We start from the raw sequence: 26,869 nt of genomic DNA, 5'->3' as shown, positions 1-26,869 counted from the left end.
ACTTGTACGAGATAACTGCGGAGGAAACTTTTGTGGAGACGATTCCAACCTAGCAACCGTACGCCAATTCATATCCATTAAGATGGATAGTACCAGCACTATGGCAGTGTAACTTCGTTTTGTCCCAGATGACACATGCGTGTCGGATAGCAGGTCAAGGGACGTTATGACAGTTAGGAAACTCGCCCCACTGAAAAACTAATTGGACTACAGAATATGCTTCAGGATGAAAAAAGGAGCGCAGCATAAAACCTGACGGTCAAACATATGTTCATGAGATACCCCACAATCCACATTGTTGTTATTCCCCAATAGACCATGAATAATTCTTTCGACTAGAATCATAAAATATTCGTTTTGCGAAATAGAGTATTGTTTGTCATCCAAAGATCAAAGATCAAGGGGGGAAGATAATTCAGGACTTATCGTCAAAATATTGCCGTGCATGGCAAAATGGTTTTATAAGCTTGTCAGGGAGCGGAGCAGCGGATCGGTGTAGCCGAGCATTTGACGATGTTCGTCAGGAGACCTGACGTAGTCTCAAAGACCCGGAGAAGCTCTTTAATGGTTGTGATGTCGTGTTGATCCGGGTGGTACAAGATGACCTCGTTGTCGGCATAGAGGGAGATACTCGAAGCCGCATGACGGGCGATGAGACGGTGAATCGGTCCACCGCAAGTTAGATCGGAGAGTTGAGGACGTCGATGGCGAGCATGTGGGAAGTTTGATGAAGCGTCTCAACACCCATACATGGGTGCTCGCAGGCTATTGATAGATCGAGACTTTGGGTCTCGTAGGATTACAAGGGTCAGGTTGTTGAACCGTAGGGAGGATTACATGGAGAGATAGAGAGATAGAAAGATCAATGAAACATATCATATCTCTAAGTACTCCTAATCCTATACGTGAGGCACAAGCACAAGGTTGTCACCGTGTCACGTATACACAATATTTCAAACACACCCCCTTAATCACAATGGCACTAAGTAGAGATTACGTCGAAATTCTTCAAAGCTTCTAGTAGGTAATGCCTTTGTAAAACCATCCACAAGTGGATCCTTTGAGGGAATAAATCTGACCTCTAACCATTTGTTTGCAACTCGTTATCTGGTAAAGTGAAATCTCAATATGTTTGGTCCTCGCATGGAAAACTAGATTGGCAGAAAGATACATTGCACCAAAGTTGTCACACCAGACTTCTGGAATTGTAAGTGCCTTTAACATAGACTGGATCCAAATGACTTTAATTGTTGCATTGGCCAGTGTTTTATATTTTGCTTATGTACTTGACCTGGAAACTATTGCATGTTTCTTTGCACACTATGATACTAAATTTGATCCATGGAATATAGCAAACCCACCAATGGACCTTCTATCATCCAAGCAACCAACCCGATCCGCATCGAAGAATGCACTTATAAGAGTAGATGATGATTTTCTGAATGTGAGACCAATAGTCAGTGTATTCTTCACATACCCCAAGATTTGCTTGGCTGTTGTCCACTGGGATGTAGTGGGTGCATGAAGAAACTGACAAACTTTGTTAACTGCAAATGAAATATCAGGTCGAGTGAGTGTCAAATACTGAAGGCCACCAACTATGCTTCTGTAACTGGTGATGTCCTCCTTGTTCAGAAGTTCTCCTTCTGTCAAAGATAGAGGTTCCGAACTGGATAAAGGTATTGGTGAAGATTCACAGTTTTATATGCCAATCTGGTTCAACAACTCAGTTGCTTATCTAGCTTGAGATAAATGAAGACCATCATTGTTTTTCTTAACCTCAGTACCCAAAAAGAAATGCAAGTCTCCCAAATCCTTAAGAGCAAACTTAGAGCCTAAATTCTTGAGCAACTTTGTCACATCATCATTAGATAAGCTATTAACAATAATATCATCAACATATATGAGAACAAACATGGACATTTGTGGTTTGGTGTAGATGAACGGTGAGCTATCAGATTTTGATGGAACAAACCCAAGTGCTTGTAGCTTCACACTTAGTCTTGAATACCATGCTCTAGGGGCCTATTTTAAACCATACAAAGTTTTATCAAGCTTGCATACATTAAATGGCTTGTTTTTATCTTCAAACCTAGGATGTTGTTTCATATACACCTCTTCTTTCAGAACACCATGAAGAACACACATTTTGTATTGACAAGAGCGGGTCGCCCTAACGGAGGCCCCTGGTATTGGAGATTGGGGGAGGCAAGCATGCGAGTAGATGTCGTGGCATGAAGGATGGAGATCCATTCACGCCGGCATGGGCCAAAGCCGAGATGGCCGAGAATCACAATGAGGAACGACCACGAGACCAAGTCAACGCCCTAGCGGTGTCGAGCTTGAGAATAATGTAGTGGACTTTGAGGTTATGGAGGAGGCACGCGGTCTCCTGCATGAGCAATAATTTGTCGTGGATGCTATGCCCGGGGATGAAGGCACTTTGGTTCATGGAGACCATGGGGCCAAAATGTGGTGTGAGTTGGAGCGAGAGAGCTTTAGCGAACAACTTCACAAGGAGGTCGATCAGACTAATGGGACAAAAGTCGAAGGGGGTCTCATCATCGGCATGCTTGAGAAGCAATGTGATGAATGCCTCGTTAAGCTTCTAGAAACATCGTGCTTTTAGGGAGTAGAATTTCCCAAACGCATCACATAAATTCTCCTTAATGATGTCTCAGCAACTCCGGAGGAACTCGGAGGTGAACCGATCTGGCCCCGTCGCCTTGCCAGTTGGAAGAGCTTTGATCGGTCCCCAAATCTTGGCCTTCGAAAACAGCTCATCTAGGGCCTCGATCAAAGGGGCTGACGTGTAGGACGTCCAACAAAAGAGAGAACTCACGCTCCCCTGTGGACCCGGGGATGTTTGAGAAGTGGTCATAGGAAGCCTCGACGAGGGCCGTAGTTATTGTCGGCAAAATTTGAGACGTGGTCTGGGTCGGCATCGTCGGGGAGGTAAATCCATTCACAATGACCTCATGTGTCCTATCTACGCCTACCTGGACCAATACCTCATACACCCCTTGACACATGGCAAGATTCCGACATTGGCTCTCCTCCCGCTCGTTGATAAGATCAAGAAGAAGATCCCTACTCGATGGGCTTCCATCCTCTCCCATGGTAACCAGCTGACCCTCGTGCTACACGTTCTCTGTGTGATGCCCAACCACTTCCACATCACCATCGCACTCAACAAATCCATCCTCACACGAGTCAACCTGGTTATTCATGCATTCCTCATGGACGGATGCAAGGATATTAAGGGCAGCCAATGCAAGGTCAGCTGCTCACGCGTCTACTACCCTATCCAGCTTGGTGCCCTCGGCTTCTGTGATGTACACCATGTTGGGCTCGCTCTATGCGCCAGATGGATTTGGCTCCAGCGCACTAACCCCTCATGTCCCTAGACCCTGCTTTTAGTCCACTATAAATTGAGTTCTGAGCAATGTCTTACACGCAAGAAGAGGAATTAAGAAATGTGTAAAATACAATACCATGTATGTCATGGTGTTCATTTGGCCTTATATTGCCTATGTAGTCGGAGTTTGTTAGCAAGTTCATGAAAAATCCAGGTAAAGGTCACTAGGAAGCAGTGAAGTGGATACTCAAGTATCTCAAAGAAACATCTACATGATATTTATGCTTTGGAAGTCGTGATTGTGTATACATATTCAGATTATGTTGGTGATATCGATTGAAGAAAGTCAACCTCTGGACACCTGGTGACTTGTTTAGGGGTAGTAGTGTCATGGCAATCAAGGTTGCAAAATGTTTTTCTACATCGACCACAAAATTTGAATACATAGCCATAGTTGATGCTTGCAAAGAAGTGTTGTGGATGAAAAAACTTATTGCAAGAGTTAGGCATGAATCAAGAGAAATGTGTAATTTTTTGTGACAGTCAAAGTGCTATTCATCTTGCCAAGAATTCAACATATCACTCTTGAACCAAGCACACTGTTGGGAGGTGTCATTGGATTCGAGATGTTGTGAGTTCCAAGTTGATATAACTTGAGAAGATCCATGGGCAAAAAAAAAGTTAGGCTATCCGAGATTTGCTCTTTTTTCCAACTTTTTGGAGTGAAAATAAGGAGGGACTTGTGATTGGTTTTCTACATGGAAGAGAGATACCAAGCCGGCAGACAAGAGTGGTTCGGATATGATGACCAAAATATCCTCATCTGAGAAGCTAAATGCATGTTGGGAGGTAGCAGGCTTGATAGTGCATCCCTCACGAGCCGGATGGGGAGATTTATTACGATATCCTTCTCGTCTGGGCTATGAGGAGATGACAATATGAAGCTTTTAGGCAGCCCAACTGCCATGCCAAAGCCAACTACCCATTAGGGTTATGACCTAGGATCAATTTGGTCTTTGCACAAAGAGAGAGGTAGAGGTTAATCCTCCTATCCAGCAGCCATTACCATGTGACGGAAACCAAGATATCCTTCACCGGAGAAGAGGAAAAAAACAAGAGAGAAAGGAAAATAGAGGAAGATTGTTGGAGGAGCTTGCAAGCAAGGAAAGGGATCTTCTCTCCAAGGTTGTGAAGACCAGATCCACTGCCTTGTCTCCTTGAAGTTGTGATTCCATCATCTTTGGTGAGATTATTCCAATCTCTAGCTCTCGATCCCCAAATATTGTTGTTGTCAACCAAGATTGAGAGATCTTAGTGTATGGGGGGCTCTGGTGTTAACTAGAGAAGATATCGTTGTATTCCACATTTGATTATAGTGGAAGAAGATTTGGTAGCTTTGGCCCGTGGTTTTCACCCCAATCTGGGTGGTTTTCACATAAAAATATTGGTTTTCATCTAATTTTTTCTGCTACTGTTTTGTGTGGTTCGCTTAACACCAAACACTTTTGAGTTTGGATGTTCGAGGTGCATCATTGCGCTAGAGAAACTAAAGAGAAGTATTAAGTTTTGTCCTACAATCTGGCAGACAGAATTTATTCATATATGTTGACACATATGCGTCCTTACATGACTGAGCAACGATCTGTAAATTAGTGCATAGAGGTGATGTTAAAGTTACTTTATTTCGCTGCAGCGTTTGAAGCCACCGTATAATGTGTGCCAATTTCCAACAATATCTTGTCATATGCTTGTAGATGTCGTTCTCTTTAGTGTTTGGGTGTTGTTCTTTCTCTTCTTTTGTGAGCATATTTTGTAAACGAGTGTCCCGGCATCAATCATTTATACAGGGCTGTTTGTGGCTTTATTAATTTAATTAGAGCCAAGCTTTTATTGCACCTTTTCCATAAAACATGAGGCAGAACAAATATAGGATATGGCTCTCGCAAGATGCTCTTACAGATTACAATCAAATTGGACAAACTCAACCCTCAAAATGTCTGCGGGCACATACAGATGAGTCCGCGGATAGCGCCGGGTGGCCTCTCATTTTTCTCTTTCTCTCTCAATGTTTTCAACTTCTCTTTCACCCTCTCCCGGTCAAAATCCATAATTCCCCTTTGCGCATCCAAGAAGATCTTGTACCTCTCCTCTTTGACAAAAAAAATACCAGTCCATGTGGCGGACATTAATTTTGCTGGTTACGCCGTCATACGCAGCCCTCTTTGGCACTGTGGCTTGTACGTCCGCCCCTCCACTTGGCTCATCGTCATCCAATCCAATAGATTGTGAGGAGTTTGGGCCATTGTTTTTCTTCATCTTCTTGGTGGTCTTCTTTTGAGCTCATCAAGGATGAGTTGTCACTTCGGTTTCCCATTCAATTTCAACCAACATTGGGACAAAGTGAATGGCTTGCCCTCAGTTTAGTTGTACAAAGTGGTTGCCAACCCCAACTAGCAAAATAAGTATCGCTCAAAACAATGCAACAAACGAAGCTAGAAATACAAATGATGACAATGTGAAGCAAGTCAAACTTACATGTCTATTGACTCCAATGCCATTTTGGTTCGGGCCAACCACTTGTGAATAGAAACCGCAAAATTTGTTGGCACTCTTTTGGATGGTAGACCATCTATGTTGAAAAGAGCCCTCATTGTGGGCGGGGGTGGGGAATGGGGTACTGAACGTCAACATCTAGGACGACGGACGAGCACGGCGGCGCAGGCAGGCAGCAAGGGTGGAGGAAGACGACGGCTTGGACACGAAAAAGGGAGGACGGACACAAGAGGAGGATATTTGATTCGATGAACTTGATCAATTTGGAGCGGATTTGGAGTAGGTCGACCCGACGTGATTGATGCGCCCTGGCGTTCCGAGATCTACCTCACGTATGGGTTGATTTGAGGGTGCCGGACAACATGAACGTTTGGGTTGGCTTTGCAGGGTCTGGTTGAATGGCGATTTTGTACGCCCGCATCGTTTGGGGGAGGGTTTAAGGGTCCGGCAGTAGATGCTCCGACGGAGCTTAAACTGAATGGCATGGAACGGAGCATGAGCCCTTTGCTCTGAAATAACAAACGAGAGACATATGACTATGTGAGACTGCAAACACCAGACATGACAATTTCATTGATCACGCTACACTAAACTCAACTGGATCGACAAGAGTACAGCATTAGAACATAGGCAGCTCCGGTAGAAGCTCAGCATCACTCGTACTCATACAGGGGACAATCCACGCGACGCCGGTGGATTCAGACTAATATGTACACTAGGGAAAACTGCAGAGCGCACACAAATTGCTCACTCACTACCTCACTGGGTACGGCTCACCAAGCTCAAATGCACAGCGAGAACATCCCGGATCCTCTCCCCTTCCTTGTCATTCTCCCCCTCGAAGTCCGCAAACGCGTCGGCGCCGGCGTCCACCGGAGCCGCCGCCGCGTCGGGCATGGGCTCGCCGCACTTGATGAGAAAGTTGTGCAGCAGGCAGCCGGCGACCACGACGTACGGCAGCGCCTCCTGGCACTCGCCCTTCCAGCACTCCTCCAGCAGCTGCCACCGCGCGCGCACGCGGCCGAACGCGCTCCTCACCAGCCGCGCCCCCTGCGCGTGCACGTTGTTGAAGATGCGCTCCTTGGACGCGCCGTCCGTCGCGCCGGCGTCCCTGTAGGGCGTGACGAGCCAGGGGAGCAGCGGGCAGCAGGCGGGCGCCAGGAAGTAGCGCGGCACGGAGCCGCCGATGAGCTCGCCGTGGGGCGCGTTGGCGAGCACGAGCGACTGCGAGGTGTAGAGCTTGGTCCGCGGCAGGACCTCCGGCGGCGCCTCGGCCGGGTCCCAGCCGACGGAGACGTCGAGGAAGCGGCCCTCGGCGTCGACCAGCGCCTGCGCGGTGACCGCGGCGGCCCCGAAGCGCGCGTAGCCGAGCGCGCCGCAGCAGTTGGGGAGGGAGAGCGCGCAGAAGCCCGGGACGGCGCGGGAGATGCGGTCGGGCGCGGCGAGGTCGAGCAGGGCGGCGAGGCGGTCAGCGACGGCGCGGCAGACCTCGTAGAAGGCTTGCGCCGCGGCGGCGGGCGACGGGAGGCCGAAGCGGCGCGCCACGGCGCGGGCCGGCGCGGCGTGCGCGAGGCGGTAGAGCGCGGCGCCGAGCTTGTGGTCGGCCGGCAGCGCGAGGGAGGAGGAGGCGGCGGCGGGGCTGGCGGGGTCGGGGAGCGCGAGGGAGCGGAGGAGCGCGTAGAAGGCCGGGCGGGACATGCGGAATGCGTCGCGCCAGGCGGAGTCCGGGAGCGCGGGGGAGGCGGAGACGAGGCGGAGGAACCAGGAGGAGGGCAGCGAGGGCGGGGGGGTCGGCGGGGAGAGCGAGAGCGAGGTGAGCGTGATGGTCTGGAGGTGGAGCGGGAGCAGGGCGAGGAGCCGCGACACGGCCCGCGCCGCGGCGAGCAGCAGCGGGTCGAGCGCCAGCGCCTGGGAGGGGCGGAGGAGCAGGTCCTTGTCCGACGCGAAGCGCAGCGCCAGGGACACCGACGTGGCCAGCTGCGCCAGCAGCGCCGTCAGCTGCGGCGGCGGCGGACGCGGACGCGCAGGAGACCGGGGCGCCAGGCGGGAACGCTTGCGGCGCGCGGCGGCGGCGGCGGCGACCATCGTTCGTCGGCGGGGTGGGGACTGGGGGAGGCGCGCGGGCGGCGCGGGGAGCCGTTGGTTTTTTGCGGGAGGGGGCGGTGGGGTGGGGTGCGGTTACTGGCGATGGCGACGTGTGAGCGAGCTGAGCTGAGCCCGGAGCGGTGTGGGTCACTGGAGAGCTCACTGGAGAGTGAGAGAGCGGGGTGGTGGGCGGTGGGGTGGGTTTAAGACGGGCGGTGGGCTCCGCTGCTCTGCTCGGCTCTGGGCGCGCCGAGCGAGCCCTCGGGCGTGGCGACGACATGGGCCTCCTTTGCGATGGCATTTTTTGCAGGTCGGGTCGTGGTGGTGGTGCGTGCCGGGTGCTGGTGCAGTTGAGGCAGCGGATGGTGGGGGCATTTCCTCCTCTTCATCGGGAGACAGGATTCGTTCTGCCACGTTGTCGTGTAGCACGCACCACGCGTGCGTGACTCTCGTCGTCGTCGTAGTAGCGGGTTTAGCGAGCGGAAAAGGCCAACTCCACCGCGCGACCCTATCCTGTCCGGCTCCATTCATTTGGGGTAAAAGGGACAAAAAAAGTGGTCCAGCGCGCGGGAATAAACGGACTTTTGTCCGCTTTGTGTCCATTTTTGACCCATCTCTGGCCCAAACTTACGCCGGTTTTGGGGTGAAACGGACAGCGCGCGGACGGGCGGAACGCGCGCGCTTGTCCTCCCCTGGCCCGCCTGTCGATGGGAGAAACCAAAAACCCCCCGACGGCCATTTGGCGCCATTTCCCCCAAACCCTCCCACGTCCCTCCCCCCCTCTCTCCCCCGTCCATGGCCGACGCCCCGCCGAGTTCCGGCGGCCTGGCCGTCGACCCGACCGCAAAGGTGAAGAAGAAGGCGCCAAGGAAGCCGCGATCGGAGTACACGCCGGAGGAGATCGCCAAGTTGGACGCGAAATCGGCGAAGAGGAGGAAACGGAGAGCGGCCGTCAAGATGAATGCCGCCGTGGCCAAGTTCGCCGCCCAGCGCGAGGAGCTGGAGGCCGCGCGGCGTAAGGCCGCTGCCGACGAGAAAGAGGACCTCGTCAACAAAGCGCACGCCATCCTCATGCTTGGCATGGGCCGTCCGGCGGGGTTCCATGCAGCGGCCGTCGGCCCGGCGAGCACAGGCTCGTCGGGCGCCCGGCCTACGCATTGCCAGTCGCCGACGTCGCGCGTCACGCCCATGTCGCCCGGCTTTCCTCCACCCAGGCACGACGGCCAGACCCGTTTCTTGGCGTCGCCGGACGTGGGCTTGTTCGCGCCGTCCACACCACGCCCAGCGGCCGTCATCGACCTCAACGTGACACCTGGGTCCAGCAGCGGCGGGCGGCCTTCCGTCGAGATGCAAAGAAAGCAGGCGCGTGCACCGTTCACGGGCACCATGCCGGCCCCCGGCGTGTTGTTTGACGAAATGCCAACCTCAACGCCGACGGTGGACGACCCCTTCTACAACCAGTACATGGAGGACGTGATCTTCCAGGATGGGCATGGCCGTGCCTACGACCCCGATGAGACCCAAAGTCAGGATGGCCGCGCCCAGTACGTGCCCGATGAAGAGGCCGCCGACCGTGCTGACTACGACCATGGTGATTCGTGGCATGAAGACGATGACATCTATGTCGAAGGTGAAGATGAAGATGAAGCCAATGATGTTCATATTAGTGGCGCGCCATTGTTCATAGACGAGCTCACCCAAAGAGCGGAAGCACAAAAGAAGCGGAAGAGCATTCGCACCGGTTCATATGCACAAGATGAGGACAAGTTGATTTGCCAATGTTGGATGGAGATTAGCCAAGATCCAAGGACCGGCGCGCAACAAAAGGGCATTGTTTTTTGGACGAGAGTCCACAAAACATTCCATGAAAGGAAGATGTTTGAGCCCTACCAAATTACAAGCAACCGTGGCATCGGTTCGATTCAAAAAAAATGGTTCTTCATCCAACAAGAGTGCAACAAGTATTGTGCCGCATTTGAGAGCGTTGAAGCACGGCCCGTGAGTGGTCTCGGCGTTGGAGACATGGTATGCTCTTCTCTTTCTAGCCCTTGCTACGGCCATGAGACTTTGGCCGTGTATATGTTTGCATGTTCACTTATTGTTGATCATGTGGTGTAGGCATTTCAATCTTTGGAGGCATTCAAGGCCCGGCACAATGACAAGCCATTCACTCTTACGCATTGTTGGACGATCATCAACAATTGCCCTAAGTTTAAGGATCAATACCGTGAACTTCAAAGGAAGAGAGGCAAGAAGACGGCCAAGTTCGCCGGAGGTGGGGATGGCGAGGCGTTAAAGAGGCCGAGGGGCAAGACCAACTCAAAGGTGGACGACATACGTGATGCCTCATCCATGGCCTTGCATGAGACTTTGCATGGCATGATGTCACATAAGAATGTGAGGGACGAAAAGAAGCGGCAAAGCAAGGACGAGCAAATGAAGCAATACCTAGACCTCCAAGGACAAAAGCTTGAGATGGAGGAGGCGGCCAAGAAGAGAAAGATAGACATGGAGGAGGCGGCCCGGCAAAGGCAGCTCGACATGGAAGAGGCCGCCCGGCAAAGGCAGCTCGACATCGAGGCCGACAACGTCAAGGCCAGGCAGAGGCAGCTCGACATCGAAGCCACCAATGCCGCCACCAAAGCGAAGGAGGTGGCCCTTGCGATTATGAGCGTGGACTTGTCGAAGATGAGCGACAAGACGAGGGTCTGGTTCGAGGCCAAGCAGAAGGAGATGCTCGACGCCAAAGGCCTGGACTAGGTCGTCCGATCGGCGTGGCCGTTCTTTTTGAAGGCTGGCATGGGTGCCGCTGGCAGTGTGCCGACGAAAAAACATTCATTTTGGAGGCCGGCTGTGTTGCCGGCGAGGACAACTATTCATTTTGGAGGCTGGCTATGTTGCCGGCCGCTGGCTGTTGCCGGCGATGGTCGTGTAGGCCACTGGCTTTGTTGCCGACGTGATGAACTCGGGTCGTGAACTGAGGCTTAGCATTTGAAACGTCCCTTTTTTTTAAATAGACACGGACAGGATGGGGCAAAAGGATGCGGCCGCGCGCTGGGTGCACGACCACCGCATCCCAGGACAGGCCCGGATACGACCCCAAATTCTTACCTAAAGGGACAAAAACCGGACAAAACGGACGTCTGTTTGGGGTCGTGCGGTGGAGTTGGCCTAAGGCGGGGTCAGCTTTGGGTCAGCATGCCCTGTTGGGCCGCATCAGTGCTTATGCTTGGGCTGTGGGCCCGAACCTGTGCTGCCCCCAATAATTATTTATGAGAGCACCTAATTGGCTTCCCTAAAAAAACTAATTGGCGAGCACTCGTCAAAAAAAAATGGCGACCACTCCTTCCGCGAAAAAACGTGTTTTTTCTTTTTCTTTTTCTTCCGCTAGAAAAAAACAATTACAGGAGCTCTCATTCGTCGTCAGTGCTATATCTCGCTTGTTTTTTAGGGAAATGCCATCATGGCGGTTTATATTTCACGTGAGAATAAAGAGACATCTTTTGTTAAAACATCCACTAAGAAAGCCCAGGGCTCCGATTTCCAACCAATTGTTCGAGACATCTCCGAGTTCTTAGTGTTGGGTTTCGTATTAATTTCAAAAAATTTCCTATGCACACACAAGATCATGTGATGCATAGCAACAAGAGGGGAGAGTGTTGTCTACGTACCCACGCAGACCGACTGCGGAAGCGTTGACACAACATAGAGGAAGTAGTCGTACGTCTTCGCGATCCAACCGATCAAGCACCGAAACTACGGCACCTCCGAGTTCGAGCACACGTTCAGCTCGATGACGATCTCCGGACTCCGATCCAGCAAAGTGTCGGGGAGGAATTCCGTCAGCACGACGGCGTGGTGACGATCTTGATGCACTATAGCAGCAGGGCTTCGCCTAAACTCCGCTACAGTATTATCGAGGAATATGGTGGCTGGGGGCACCGCACACGGCTAAGGAATAGATCACGTGGATCAACTTGTGTGTTTCTGGGGTGCCTCTACCTCAGTATATAAAGGAGCCAAGGGGGAGGGGGGCGCCGGCCAGGAGGAGGGCGCAGGAGGAGTCCTTCTCCTTCCGGGAGTAGGACTCCCCCTCCCAATCCTAGTTGGACTAGGATTCCCCGAGGGGGGAAGAGAGAGAAGGGGGGCCAGCCACCTCTCCTAGTCCTAATAGGACTAGGGGGAGGGGGGAGGCGCGCGGCCACCTTGGGCTGCCCCTTTCTCCTTTCCACTAAAGCCCATCTAGGCCCATATGGTTCCCGGGGGGTTCCGGTAACCTCCCGGTACTCCGGTAACATCCCGATTTCACCCGGAACACTTCCGATATCCAAACATAGGCTTCCAATATATCAATCTTTACGTCTCGACCATTTTGAGACTCCTCGTCATGTCCGTGATCACATCCGGGACTCCGAACAACCTTCGGTACATCAAAATGCATAAACTCATAATATAACTGTCATCGTAACCTTAAGCGTGCGGACCCTACGGGTTCGAGAACAATGTAGACATGATCGAGACACGTCTCCGGTCAATAACCAATAGCGGGACCTGGATGCCAATATTGGCTCCTACATATTCTACGAAGATCTTTATCGGTCAGACCGCATAACAACATACGTTGTTCCTTTTGTCATCGGTATGTTACTTGCCCGAGATTCGATCGTCGGTATCCAATACCTAGTTCAATCTCGTTACCGGCAAGTCTGTTTACTCGTTCTGTAATACATCATCTCGCAACTAACTCATTAGTTGCAATGCTTGCAAGGCTTATGTGATGTGCATTACCGAGAGGGCCCAGAGATACCTCTCCGACAATCGGAGTGACAAATCCTAATCTCGAAATACGCCAACCCAACATCTACCTTTGGAGACACCTGTAATGCTCCTTTATAATCACCCAGTTACGTTGTGACGTTTGGTAGCACCCAAAGTGTTCCTCCGGCAAACGGGAGTTGCATAATCTCATAGTTATAGGAACATGTATAAGTCATGAAGAAAGCAATAGCAACATACTTAACGATCGGGTGCTAAGCTAATGGAATGGGTCATGTCAATCAGATCATTCAACTAATGATGTGACCTCGTTAATCAAATAACAACTCATCGTTCATGGTTAGGAAACATAACCATCTTTGATTAACGAGCTAGTCAAGTAGAGGCATACTAGTGACACTTTGTTTGTCTATGTATTCACACATGTATTATGTTTCCGGTTAATACAATTCTAGCATGAATAATAAACATTTATCATGATTATAAGGAAATAAATAATAACTTTATTATTGCCTCTAGGGCATATTTCCTTCACTTAGCTAGCAGATCTGCCGCCATATTGGTTTTCCGAGGGCAATGGCTAAAAACTAGGAGACCCGGGATCGCTAAAAGTGGATTGGTCAAATAAATGGTTTTGGGAAGCTTCTAAACACTGGTTCGCGGAACCTTCCTCCTGGTTTTGGCCGGTTTTAGGGATGCTTCGTGCCTTTTTTTGTTCTTCTTTGTGCTTTTCTCTATCAGTTTTTCATCATTTTTTTGTTTTGTTAGTTTTGTTTCCCCCTTTTTCTTGTTTTTTTATTTTATTTTTCTTCATTTTTCAAACAGATGTTAACTTTGTTCATACATATTGAACATTTCTGCATAGCTTGAATAGTTTTAAAATACATATTGAACATTTATCCAAATACGTGTTTGAAAACATTTATAAGTGTATATTGAAATACAAAGTGAAATTACTTAAACATACGTTGAACATGTTTCTAAAACATGCAAATATATTTAAGGTGTTATAACTTTTTTTAAAATTGAGAACTATTCTTTTCATTTCACAAACATTAAAAAACATGAAACATATATTTCATGATTTTAAATGGTTTCACAAACATTAAAAAACATGAAACATGTAATATTTTCTTGAATTTTTTAATATAATGTCATGAACAAATTTTTAAATGCGTGAAAATTCTTTTGAATTGTATGGGAAATTTTAAAATTGTGTGGTGGAAGTATTTTAAAACCTGTAATTTAATTTATGTTTCAAAATGCAAACACGAGTAAAAAAGAAAAAAAAAAGGAAAAACAAATGAACAAACTAAACTAACGTTTGCAACAACTAATGGTCCGACCCACTACAACGCCGCTCGAGGTGAGTCATTCATCTATCTCCCTAGAAGCGAAACGTAGACGCTCCTGCTCTCATTTGCATTCTTTCTTTCTCACTCCTCTTTCCGCTAGTTGAGTGTCGCCTATAATCCCCTGACTCCTCTATCATTCTCCTATGATGACATTGTTAGATGGAGTCAAGATCGGAGACAAGGTTGGATCGCCGTTGCATGTAGTGGGTCTTGGTTTAGGTAAGGGTTTACCTTAGCACCGATATCTATCGTTATGCCATTTTGGAGTTTCTCACTGGCGTTGGCGAGATGTGTTCGGTGGCCACATTTACATCTCCATGTCATCTTCCAAGGTGAACGAAAAACTAATGGAGGTGGATCTGATGGGAGCTCCGACTGAAAACTTGGTGGTCGGCTAGATCGAGCTAATGTAGCCACCTCCCTTATTTCTTCGTCGTCACGGTGACAGAAGGACAGGCGAAAGCATATCTATGCCCAATTTTCTCATATCTAGCTCAAAGTTTTGGTAGGAGAGTTGTCTCAAATGGTCTTCGTCTATATTTGATCACAACATCGATGTCGCTAGCCGGAGTTGTTGATCCAATCATCAGATGTCGTCGTTGTGTATTATGGATAGCGATGGTTGATCGTTGAATATTGATCAACCTAGCAGACCCCCTTTGCTTCCATCTCCAACCTCTTAGTCAGTGAGACCCTCTTCCCCTTGCCTAGCGTCGCAAAGGTTGTGGTCAGAATGGTAGCCCCAGCATCTCCGAAGGTAGCATGTTGCTTAATCAATGGATTGTGTTTAATGTGTCATTTTCCGAGGTCCTGTGTGCAAAAGGGAAGGACTTGTTTGTATTTTCTTTCATTTTCTTTGGGAGTCCTTCGATGCATTGTGTTGTAATTTGCAATATTAATGCTAGTTTCTTCGACTTCCTCTTTTTCTTTCATTCCCCTTGTACGTATGTTTTTTAAGCCAATAAGAATGAAAACTCTTGCAACTCTTGTTTTTTTAGTTGAACAATCAAAGAGTTACCCTGCTTGTGGTATGGATTTCCCCTATCTTTTACCTAAGTAAATTTCTTATTGTTCTTTCTCGACGCGACTTATTGATCCAGACGTGTTTGAACTTTGAAGGGTCTAGTAATCCAACTAGGCTATATTATCCTATGCATCGAGAGTTGTGCAACCGGCCGTTGTACAATTATGACAAAAAGTTCAGAAAAACCTAAGATTACATAAAACACAATGTCTATTTGTCATGCCATTGAATTTCAATTATAAATTAGTTCGACATCGAGAAGCAGAAATGACAAATCATTCTATTAATGTTTAATACTCCCTCCATAAAGAAATATAAGAGTGTTTAGATTACTAAAGTAGTGATCTAAACGCTCTTATATTTGTTTACAGAGGGAATACTTGTTATCAATTTCAAGTAGGCTATGAATCGACCTGTTAACATTACATTTTCAAAATTTACTATTTTTGTACACTAAAATGTTTTATTACTTTTGTTCTCAAGTTGAGTTGAACTTATAATCAAAATATTTGTGACATGATAAGTATATATGCTACGTCTATGTACCTAATTATCTTCATATTTCCTTGGGAAAGTTTTGACATGGATTGTAGGTTTGGTGCACCGGTTTGCAGAAAAAACTCGAGGTGCACATGATACACTCTCTCTATCTTCCTATCTCCGAACAACATTTCCAGATGAAAATTGTGTTTTGTCCAATCTAAGGCCCCGTTTGGTGTCCATCCCCTCCACTGCTCCGCTCCCGCTGCTCCGCTTCGGGAGCGGACGGAGCTGCAGTGAAAAGTCTTAGAGCGGGCAAAACGATGCTCCGCAGATCCGCGGATTTCAAGGAGCTGGCGCATTGCCCCGAACGGGGCCTAAAAGTGGCAATATAATCAGTCAAAACAGCTTCCTACCCCAGTTTTCTTCCTTATGTCAGCACACCGAATAAACACCACTGCACATAACATCCGGAATGCACATATTTTTCACATCTGCATAATAACATGGTAATATTTTTTGGACACAGATTGTCAAGAGAAATATTTACAGCTAAACAAGTGGGAATTACATGATTGGATGGGTAAGAGAGTCAGTTCACTGGCAGTTCTACATTATTCTGTACACAACATTGCTTCCATGAGTCAGCAGCTCTGACGACGTCTTATAACCAAACGATCAATGGAGAGGTGAGAAAGGGGCAACGTCTTATCACCATGAAAGGTAGCACACCGATACCAACATCTTCGTTTAGTGCAGTTTCTAACAAAGATCTTCAGTTCAGTGAGTACGAATGTCCACTACTCAATGCCCTCCGAAGAACGTCGGCGTTCCACCCGAATACGGAATCAGAAGAGCTGTGAACACACGTCCAAGGAAAAGGTGTCACCTGGAGATTCAGATAGTGATGAAATAATCCCAACAAACTTGCAGAGACTACTCAGTATCAAAGAAGGTTGCCGGTTAAAATAGTCAAGTATAAAACTGAACGCACCTGGGGACCAAAATCTCATGATTGAATATTCTGTCGGAGATTGGAGGAATATGGTCTTTTTTCTCATTGGCGTAGTTAATGATCTGGAACAGGACTTCTTGGATCAGCAAGCTTAGCGCATCACGTCTTGAGCTGGTCTCTTCCAATGCTTGTCCTGAGGGCACATATCATCGCAAGTTAACAACAAGTTGTAACTGATTTGTTATATGCTCATAAGCAATACCATCCCGAAGATGACATAATTAGCAAAACTATTCCTACGAGTCCAGAGTGGCAGAGAGCATGGAGACACACACCCTCAACCTAGGTTTGAGCCCTAGCGAGGAGCCATGAAACAGACCCTGTCAATGAAAATGGAACTACCTTTAGTATTTGCCGGTGCTTTGTAGCCACGTGATTTGCCTTGCCCTTTAGGGCTTGTGACATGCAAATTGATGAACCATTGTTCCCAGAAAACCCTCTCAGTCTTGCTGCTGAACCAGCCTGGGTGCTTGTTCTTCTCATCGAAGAAAGAGAGGCACACCTGATATTCAGCTACCATGTGTTAAAACGAAAATAATAAAAAAACATGCAAATAGTAGAAATATATGCAAATAGTAGAAATATGTTGTTCAGCCTTATCGAACAACCTGGCTTTTCCGATTTGGATGCTTTTCTGCCCAAGCAATGAACTGGTTGATCTTTTCATCAACCTCCTTTTCTAGTTCTGCAAGTCCACATTGAACCTGACCACACAAACACAAATGACATCAACGATGGTTCTTTTAGTTGGAGCAGGTCAAATAATATCATGGAGCACACCAGCATATATCTTGGAGCTAAGTAATATTGTCTGCAACACCAAATACATGGAGGAGATAAGAGTTACTGCAGCTATTCAGTAATACTCACATATGTGATCTCAAAGAGGTCGCAGTCAACATCCTTGGGCCGGACAAGAGTGAGGGTTCGATGAAAGAATATAGTGTGCAAGATGCCTGCAACAGATTCATACACGATAATCATTAGGAACAGAGTAAAGAGAACCACACTAAAAAGAATAGCAGACACGTTTGTTATAACTGGTCCGTTTGAAGACTAATTGCAGAGAGGAATGCAATTGCTTCAGTTTTCCTTTTGCACAAGTGCAAATGCCAACATGAAACAAGGAGCTCAGGGAATCAATCTCCGGCACATCAGTACAGTAGTTGCAACTAATCAGACTAGGACATAAATAACGGGGCCACGATATACTGGTAAATTAAACTACTACTGCTACTATTCAGTACATCAGTATCAAAGAGTAGATTTCGGCTACTACTAAACTAGTAAAAGAGGGAACACAAGAAGGCAAAAATTGGAACAGTGGAGCAGAAGCATGGAAGAGGGGATCGAAGGGGAAAAACTAGAACTTACATCGCAGCACGTCTTTGATCTCCAGCGGCTCCAGCTCCTACAAGCAAGAAGGCCTGAATTCGTTAGGAAAGCAAGGAGAAATCATCAGGGGGGAAGGAGGAGGGGGGGTCGGATCGGATCGGATCTGACCAGTTCGTTGAGGTGGCACGTCTCGCAGTTCATCGCGGCTGATCGGCGGGGGGGGGGGGGGGGGGGGGCGCTCTCGATCCGCTCGCCTCGAGTCCTTCTCGCCGGAAATCCCCACAGGCGAGAGAGCAATCCGCTTATCCTACTCCTACTCAAACACGACGCCGGCTCCTGCCTCCTCCGCTCCTCAGCACGCAACGCAAACGCAAGCCTCTCCCCGGCGGCCCAGTGGCTCGGTTGGTTCCCTTTTCTTACTACCAAGGCCCGCGGGCCGCGACTGACAGGTGGGCCCGGACAACTGACAGGCCGGGAGATTACAGGTGGGACCGCGGTGCTCGGGGTGACGTCAGGGAGCGAGAGACGGACACGGTCACGGAGGGAGTTTTCAGCCGCTTCGCTAGGGTTTGCGCGCGCTGGTTTCCCGCCGCCCCCGCCCAAAAACGCCAACGACAGCCGACGCCTGCCCCCTCCTCCTCTTCCTCCTCCCCACCGGCGGCGAGCGCGCGCGGCACCGGGGGCGCCGTCTCAGCAGCCACCGGGGCAAGCCGGGCACGGTCTCGGTACGTACGCCTCAACTTCCGCCCCCGCCGCCGCGCTGCGCTCCTCCCCTCGCAAATCTCGGCATAATCAGCGGTAGATTTGCCGGATGTGCCTGGGTATATGTAGTATTTTTCTACTTGTCGATGGAAGCATATGCTCTGAAGCGGCGATGCTGCGGCCAGATTCTTGTTTTCCCTTGTGATTGCACAAGGGGGATGCTCGGTGGCTCCTCCCTGTGCCAGTGATGTTCGATCCGCGTCTGTTCCAGAGAACTTGAGCACTGGTTTCAAGCTCTCGACTGTTACCAACTGCTCCGACGCCGCGAACCGATTGATTGGGCAGTTTAGGATTTATTCTCGGCGTAAAGGATGGTTTTATCCCGATTTAGTTTCATCGAGGAGCAGCCGAGCATGCTAGCTCTCTTTGTTTTCCCCCTCATTTCTCAGTTGTTAGAGTTGCCTCAATTATTTTAACATCAACGATCGTGCCCATCTTTATTGGTAGTTCCTGGTACAGATGCTATCATCAAAGCTACTCAGCGCGCGAGCCGGCATCTCCACTCTATACACGACCGTTAAGTACACCATCTACATTACCTGCCATTACCTTTACATTTTAACACGGTTCTGCAAGTTTTTCACTTCTTCTGCAACAGTTTATTGCTGAAAACTTGGAGTTTTGTGTAGTGTACTCATAAATTAAACATTGTAGAATAATTGGAGTAGTTGCATTCAGTTGCTTCCTTGATTTTTATGGGCCGGTGCTTGTTGGCCCCTCTTTTTGTGATAAAGTAAACGCAACAGATACCACAACCCCAAATTTTATTCAAGCTGAAATAGTGATTATTCCCCTTGTTCTGTGAGAATCGAGCTAGTTATAGATTCTGGCCCCTGTCTGCATTATGCCCTGAAACATTGGGGTTCAGTGTCCAGAGGTTCTTGGTATCTGTTCGATAGCTCTTTAGTTCTTCTAGGATGTTGTCTACTTATATATGTGTCAGTCCGCTGCTTTCTATGCTGACTTGGTTCTTATACGTTGCTTCCTCGCATTCAGGCCACACCATTTTTGAGCACGCGTACCACCACAATTTCTCATTGGACAAGGCATAAATCTCTTGAGGCCATCAACAAACTGAAGTCTTCCTGCTTCCATCAATCTCGAATGATGGCAGGTGTCACAAATGGCAATTCACACAGTGATATTCAGAGAAAATATCAAGTTGTGGTTGCTGCTACCCGTGAGATGGGCATTGGGAAGGACGGAGCATTGCCATGGAAGCTGCCTAGTGACCTTAAGTTTTTTAAGGATCTCACAATGGCTACAGCAGACCCATCAAAGAAAAATGCTGTTATAATGGGAAGGAAAACATGGGAAAGCATACCCACTAAGTTTAGGCCATTGCCCGGTCGCTTGAATGTTATACTGACTCGTTCGGGCAGTTCTGATTATGCAACTGTTGAAAATGTTGTCACCTGTGGAAGCTTGGATTCTTCCCTAGAACTACTAGCATCAGCTCCCTACAGCTCAACAATTGAGAAAGCCTTTCTAATAGGGGGTGGCCAGGTACTGAGGTGAGTTATTCGCTTTTCCTGGAATATTTCTTTGATGCACATTGTTTCTAGCTGTTCTGGCATCATGTCTGGTGTTCACTTCAATCACATTTTTTTTATGCAGGGAATCGCTAAATGCATCTGCATGTGAGGCCATCCATCTTACTGACATAGAGTCCACCATTGAGTGTGATACTTTCATTCCTCCTATTGATCCATTGGTCTTCCACCCATGGTATTCATCTTCTCCAGTTGTGGAGAACAACATTAGGCATTCTTTCGCGACCTTTGTTCGTGTTAGAAAGTCAGCGGAAGAGGCTAATGATTCAAATCCCAGTGAATTAACCAGCAATGATGCTAAGAAGGAAAAGTTTGAAATTCAGAATTTTTCATTTCTACCAAAAATGATCTTCGAAAAGCATGATGAGTATCAGTATCTCAATCTTGTTCAAGATATACTACGAAGTGGTGCTCGGAAAAATGACAGAACAGGAACAGGAACAATATCAAAATTTGGTTGTCAGGTGCTGTCCCCAATTTTTTTCAGTATTTCTATTTAGATTTGATGATGGAAAGAAAGCTAATATTTGTTTTCTTCTTACCAGATGCGGTTTAACTTGAGGAAGAATTTTCCATTACTTACAACAAAGGTATTACGTATGCTCTTTGTTGAATATATGCACTTTTAATTTTCGAACATAACAATACTGAAGTCAGTGTGCTTGCTAGAGGAAGTCCAGACTGCAATGCTCTTTGGTTCTACTCCCTCCTTCCCAAAATAAGTGACGCAAGTTTGTATTAACTTTATACTAAAGTTAGTACAAACTTTTGAGTCACTTATTTTGGGACGGAGGGAGTATTATTTTGGTGATATTTTATTTGAAGGAAAGAAAGCATGGATAAATTGTCAATTGATAAAAATACCAGCCTTTTCAAGTTTAAGAAATGGCAATTGCATCAGGCTAGTTAATTTTGTTCAAATGCATGCCAAGCATGATATCGCTTAGAGATTTGCAGTAACTTGTTGATTTTGGTTAATCTATCTCCTGTATGTACTTCATGCATAAAATTTATACCACGGAACCCCAGTTTCTCAAACGCACAAAAAATTCTGGAATTTATTACACATTTACTTCATAATAATTTTGTCATAATTTGAAAGGAACCAGTTCAATTCCTATAGGAACCTGAGAAGATAGCTGCGATCTTTATTGTTGGACATCAGTATTTGTTTTTCTTAAGCTCAGACAGTTCTGAAGTATTTTTTTTATCTTTACCAGTATAATCTTAGACACTCACATGCTATGAGATCCTTACATCCTAGCTCTTAAGTCCCATGGTCCAGTCAATTGCAAAAACTGGATACCAATTAGATCGTAAGATTCTTTTTTATCAATTAGGGACGCAAGTGGCTAGACGCATATCCCGAAACCCAGTACTCGCTAGTATTAATTTTGCTGCCACTGCACTAATTGAGGAGTTTCACAGGGCAAGTGGGCTGCTGCTTGCATCCCTATTATCAATTGCACTTATTCGTGACCAAACATGCAAATGTATTGTTCTATGAGTTTCAGACATCACACAGTTTTGGGTATTATCTCCTCTGTGGCCTGGTTTATATATTCAGAGAGCAGAATATTTTACCTTGATCTTTAATGCATTGTTTTGTTTTTTTATATGGTTTTTCTAGAGGGTGTTTTGGCGTGGTGTTCTTGAAGAACTGTTGTGGTTCATCAGTGGCTCAACGAATGCAAAGGTATTTGAATATTTATTTTCGTTGAGTTGCGCAGTTCTTAAGTTTACATGTTGAATAGCAACTTTTGGGATTGGTGTCTTGGCTGCATGATGGTAAAAAAGACAGGCAATGAACCTTCCTCATGGAGTATGCACTCTGTGGCCACTGACATATTTCTGATTATGGATGCTCCTTCATAGCATATTGTGGTGTTCACCTTAGAACGTGCTTCGTGGAGCATCTCTGCAATTACGCCCATGTGTAATCAAGTACATTTTGGGACTAGCCTTTTCTGAATAATCCTCTTACAGAAATTTAAACACTTCAGGTGTCCGTCAAGTTTTTTTTTCCAACCGGATACAAATAGGTGATCGCATGCATGTTATTTTACTGGCTATTCATGTTATTTAATATTTGAAGGTAACTTGTGTGTTTAAGCTGTTTGGGTCAACTCTTTCGAGCTTCTAAACGATTGTATCCTTGTTAGCTATTTGAGTTTTAGCCTGTTTGCTGCATTTCAGGACTAGATAGTAGGTCAATATTGCTGTAATGCATCGATGGTCCCCCTTTTCATGACAGTGTCCATAAATTTTTATTTACAGGTTTTACAGGAAAAAAATATTCGTATATGGGATGGCAATGCGTCAAGGGAGTATCTTGACAGGTAACATCTCTTGGGTATAACTGCACAGAAATAAAACAGCATAACATCCTAAACTTTGATCTGCCTGGCATATTTTCTAGTATTGGTCTATCACAAAGAGAGGAGGGTGACTTGGGACCAGTTTATGGATTTCAGTGGAGACACTTCGGTGCTGAGTAAGCTTACATTGGTTTAAGAACTCTCTTGTTCCTTAACTGTGCCTGTCTTACTGTGTTCTAAACTGTCTTAACATATTTCACAGATATACTGACATGCATGCTGATTACACGGGGAAAGGTTTTGATCAGTTAGCTGATGTCATTAACAAGATCAAGAATAACCCTGACGATAGGCGTATCATTATGTCTGCATGGAATCCAACAGATCTCAAGAAGATGGCACTGCCACCTTGCCACATGTTTGCACAGGTTAGTAACTTAGTGTAACTTTTCCTTATTACTTTTGTTATCCGGAAATCCTTATGTTTTGGTATGAAGTTGTATTGTATACATCATTAGGTGGCTGCAATTCTGCACATGACTGTAGTAACCATTTTATCTGTATTAAATTGCTCCTATGTTTTCTCGTGGAAGTTGCCTATAGACTAAGGCTGTCCTCTTTGAGGATTGTAGATTGCTTTCTTTTCCCTGTTTGTAAATACATTTACTGTATTTCGCAAAAGAAAAAAAAAGCTCCATTGCCTCTATATCTGCTTGTAAGTGGACTAGTATGATGTTTTCAGACATGGGTATTTTGTTGAAAATGGTTGGTTTTATAAATCATTTCCCCTTATCATTGCTTCTATAAACAGTTAATGTGCCATTTTCTTCTCTTAGCAGCTTATTTAGATATCATATTTATATCTTGTCTTGCAGTTTTATGTCGAGAATGGAGAATTATCCTGTCAGATGTATCAACGTTCAGCTGACATGGGGCTTGGTGTACCATTCAACATTGCATCATATTCTCTTCTGACGTGTATGCTTGCACAAGTTTGTGGTAAGTTTTTTACTTCTTGACTTCTTTTTTGTCAATCTCTTTTATTTGCTAAGGCTTGGAAATCATATTAAAATTCTAGCTTGTTTACTTTTGTTTCATGACAATTTGGTTTGTTGTTGTTGAAGACTTGGCGTTTTGCTTGTTCTATATGCTGTCATTTTGTTGTCACTTGGAACTAGTTAGTTTGCATAGATTCAAAGTCATTTCGTTTTCTTAAAAAAAGAGTAGATTCTAGTTTATAATTATGTGAAACTAAAAGGGCTGCAATAAGTGGGGGAAAATACGACCTATAACAGGCTATGTCTCACCATGATTGAAGCTTACAATAACATTTTCCTTTTCCTCTGTGGACAACCAATTTTTTTCCTGAATAAACATAAAGCCTTGCATCTGGATGTATTGGGAGATATAAAAAGTTATTTACATGCCATAAATGCATCTAACAACCCAAAATACAACGCCCGCCTTTAGGTGCTATGCACCGCTGGAAGTAGCGGCTCGATGCCTACTGCCTCTGCCTGTCAAGTTCATCTTTCAAGGTTTCTTTTAACAATTTCGGGTGCTATGTGTGGTCCCTTCAAAATTGAATAATCCTGATCTCCGAGTAGTCTATGCTCCTTCATGAAGAATCCTTTGCCAGTATGGTGTGTAAGATTCAACAAAATTTCCTCAGCTGAAGATCAACTGTTCTCGCTGGGCCACCTGCTGTACAGTCATATTTTTCTCTTTGACAGTGGAGAATAATTCACAGGGACTTGAGGCCCAACAGACTGCCCTCACACAGGCCCCTCCAAAGGAGTCCATAAATCCCATTACCTATTAAGTAGATGAATAAGAGTGCAGAAATCCCATTACCTATAGATGAATGTGCAGAAAGACCTATATAGTTATCCAACAGTTTCAGGTATCTCAGCAGAACCATAAGTCTGTTGCAAAGTAATCTGAATTCTATTAGTACCATTATTGGACGTGACTCTGCGGATGAAAGACTTGTCAGACACACCTTGAGATTGATGCGGGTGACAGAAAAAAGACTTTCCACAATCCAAACCCATCCACTTATGACTTATGCCCAAAACAATTATATACTGTTTTTTTTCAAACAGTGCTTTGTGCATAATCTTGTCAAAAGCGTTCTCAGAAATTTCAGATTTATGATAGAGAATTAGAGATGTAACCTGCGGCATATTCAAATGCCCAACAATAGCAGTCCTGAATAGTTGCGCGTTTGCGAAAACCATAGTTTGTTTGGTATGACCAGTTTGAAGGATAATACCCCCTCTGTAAACTAGTGACCTAAAGCGTTTTATATCGGTTTACAGAGGTAGTAACTTTCAACCTGCTAATCTATAACTTTATCAACAATTCCAAAGTGTTCTTTACCAAGGACATATGCCTCAGTCATTTAGTCATTTGCAAAATTCCATATGAAATATTCTTAGCATGCTACTGCAAGGAGCATCGCATCTTCTTTTAATTATTGGTTTTATCTCATATGTTTTGCATTGAGTTGCTATTTGCTAACAACTCGGATAACACATGTTACTCTTCCCCTTCGTCCTGAAAATATAAAGAACAATCCAGTAAACCAAAAGAAACGTTTTCTCAGAGATGTGTATACAAGTTGTTGGATCCTGACACTTGGTGCGTGTGCAGATCTTTCTCCTGGAGAGTTTGTCCATGTGATAGGCGACGCCCATGTCTACAGCACGCACGTCCAAGCCTTGGAGGAACAACTTCAGAAGCAGCCCAAGCCATTTCCTGTAAGCATTCCTCAAGCAGAGCGTAACCTTGTTGTACGAAAAGCAGCCGGGGACAGTTGCTGACTCCGCCTCTGCATCTGAGTAATCTGTTTATCTGACTATGTTTGTTTGACACGGATGTCATTTGCAGATTCTGAAGATAAACCCCCTGAAGAAGGATATAGACTCATTCGTCGCATCCGACTTCAAGCTGGTCTCCTACGACCCTCACCAGAAGATAGAGATGAAGATGGCAGTATAAACTAAGGAGTTAGCATCCAGCATGCAATATGTATTGTTGATGGTGATGCCTTTGTTAAACCGTGATTCATGACAGAATCTCTAGGCAACCTTTTTCACCGAGCGATTGATGCCTTTGGTGGATCCCTCACCATGGCATAAGCTGGCTGGCGAATGTATGCAAAATAGTGAGATCTTGGTTGGTTGCTACCAGTAGCGACTAGCGAGTTGTTTATTTCTCATTTTGCATTTTCCGAAGTTTTAGGTTCTTGGCAGTGTGGGTGCAGTGATTCGCGATGATGGCAGGGTCATGCTCCTCAGGTCGTCGTCGTTGTCGTCAGCTCTGGTTGCATCCACGCCATCAATTTCCATATCAGACAAGGGAGGTCAGCTGTGGCCTCCACTGTCGAACAAACTACTCAGTCGAATGACAAAAGGCCTTCGAGAGAAACCAAGCAAGGTCGGGGACGGATTCATCACAGGCTCACAATTCACAAAGCTTCTTAACTGCTAAGAAAACAAACAGTGCTTAGCGCCTTTCCAAAGCATATTCATTCCGCCAAAAAGGTGCTGCTTTACGAATCACGGACGCACTAATTCGATGTTCGTGACTATACAGCCGGAATGAGCTTCACGCAAAGGTAACTTTTTTTATAGGCTGTTAAAACCAGAGGAAGTCTGTTGATTGGCATAAGATTCGACCAAAGTCAACACGGAACAAAATGTTAACACATGTTGAAAATATTAATGGACATTCGGCAAAAGTTACACAACCTTGCCGAGAAGCCGTCGAACCCTTTGCATATTCCACCATGTCTACGAATTCGGTAGCCGATGTATACTTACCTAGGTCCTCTGTAAGGAACATTTTCTTAATATTCGCGGTGAATTTGATAGGAATTTTGACCCCAGTGTACTTCTCTATCACATTAACGGAATTTTGTGCGGCCCATCAATGGTCGAGCATGTAGATCAATCATGTAATCAACACTCCTTTTTTGCGGGTGATGTAATCAGCAACCCTTTAATCTAAAAAAATTGCAATCAACACTTATACATGCTTAGAAACCTTTTATTATTTTTTGCATGTGTGAAATACACCATTTATAGTCAACTCAAATGTGGGATGAGAGAGGAAGGAGATAGATGTATTTCTTCACTGAGCTAAGAGATGATTTTTTTCGTGTCTAACGTATAACATTGATCCTTCATTGTGCCATTGCCATTTATAAATTCCACATTTTACATTAGTTTTCAATCGCCATATATTTAAT

The 26,869-nt window shown here is 46.1% G+C and overlaps 3 protein-coding genes across 5 annotated transcripts; 1 reads left to right on the top strand and 2 right to left on the bottom strand.

The window, feature by feature from the left end:
- Positions 1 to 6,452: 6,452 nt before the first annotated feature.
- Positions 6,453 to 8,169, bottom strand: LOC125534334 (protein ANTAGONIST OF LIKE HETEROCHROMATIN PROTEIN 1-like). Its single transcript, XM_048697584.1, has one exon. The coding sequence runs from the start codon at positions 7,994 to 7,996 to the stop codon at positions 6,671 to 6,673; it is 1,326 nt and encodes a 441-aa protein (XP_048553541.1). The 5' UTR covers positions 7,997 to 8,169; the 3' UTR covers positions 6,453 to 6,670.
- Positions 8,170 to 16,095: 7,926 nt separating this feature from the next.
- LOC125540104 (autophagy-related protein 101) lies at positions 16,096 to 18,384 on the bottom strand. Of its 2 annotated transcripts, none has more exons than XM_048703693.1 (7): positions 18,150 to 18,384; positions 18,021 to 18,057; positions 17,517 to 17,602; positions 17,255 to 17,350; positions 16,989 to 17,148; positions 16,626 to 16,779; positions 16,096 to 16,488 (listed from the first exon to the last, which is right to left on the bottom strand). In XM_048703693.1, exons 1-7 carry the CDS (start codon positions 18,180 to 18,182, stop codon positions 16,407 to 16,409), a joined length of 648 nt encoding a protein of 215 aa, XP_048559650.1. In that variant the 5' UTR covers positions 18,183 to 18,384; the 3' UTR covers positions 16,096 to 16,406. The 2 variants fall into 2 exon arrangements, with proteins under 2 accessions (XP_048559650.1, XP_048559649.1); XM_048703692.1 differs by having other exon boundaries at positions 16,096 to 16,520; positions 18,150 to 18,319.
- Positions 18,385 to 18,509: 125 nt separating this feature from the next.
- LOC125540101 (putative bifunctional dihydrofolate reductase-thymidylate synthase) lies at positions 18,510 to 25,837 on the top strand. Of its 2 annotated transcripts, XM_048703690.1 has the most exons (12): positions 18,516 to 18,706; positions 19,203 to 19,259; positions 19,740 to 20,257; positions 20,361 to 20,760; positions 20,842 to 20,886; positions 21,927 to 21,992; positions 22,574 to 22,635; positions 22,716 to 22,790; positions 22,877 to 23,042; positions 23,490 to 23,613; positions 25,270 to 25,376; positions 25,507 to 25,837. In XM_048703690.1, exons 2-12 carry the CDS (start codon positions 19,203 to 19,205, stop codon positions 25,615 to 25,617), a joined length of 1,731 nt encoding a protein of 576 aa, XP_048559647.1. In that variant the 5' UTR covers positions 18,516 to 18,706; the 3' UTR covers positions 25,618 to 25,837. The 2 variants fall into 2 exon arrangements, with proteins under 2 accessions (XP_048559648.1, XP_048559647.1); XM_048703691.1 differs by lacking the exon at positions 19,203 to 19,259 and having other exon boundaries at positions 18,510 to 18,706.
- Positions 25,838 to 26,869: the final 1,032 nt, after the last annotated feature.

Source organism: Triticum urartu, chromosome 2 (assembly GCF_003073215.2).
Source record: "Triticum urartu cultivar G1812 chromosome 2, Tu2.1, whole genome shotgun sequence".
In the NCBI taxonomy this organism is placed as follows: Eukaryota; Viridiplantae; Streptophyta; class Magnoliopsida; order Poales; family Poaceae; genus Triticum; species Triticum urartu.
Note: the sequence above shows the minus strand (reverse complement) of the source record. Positions and strands in the feature narration are given on the sequence as shown.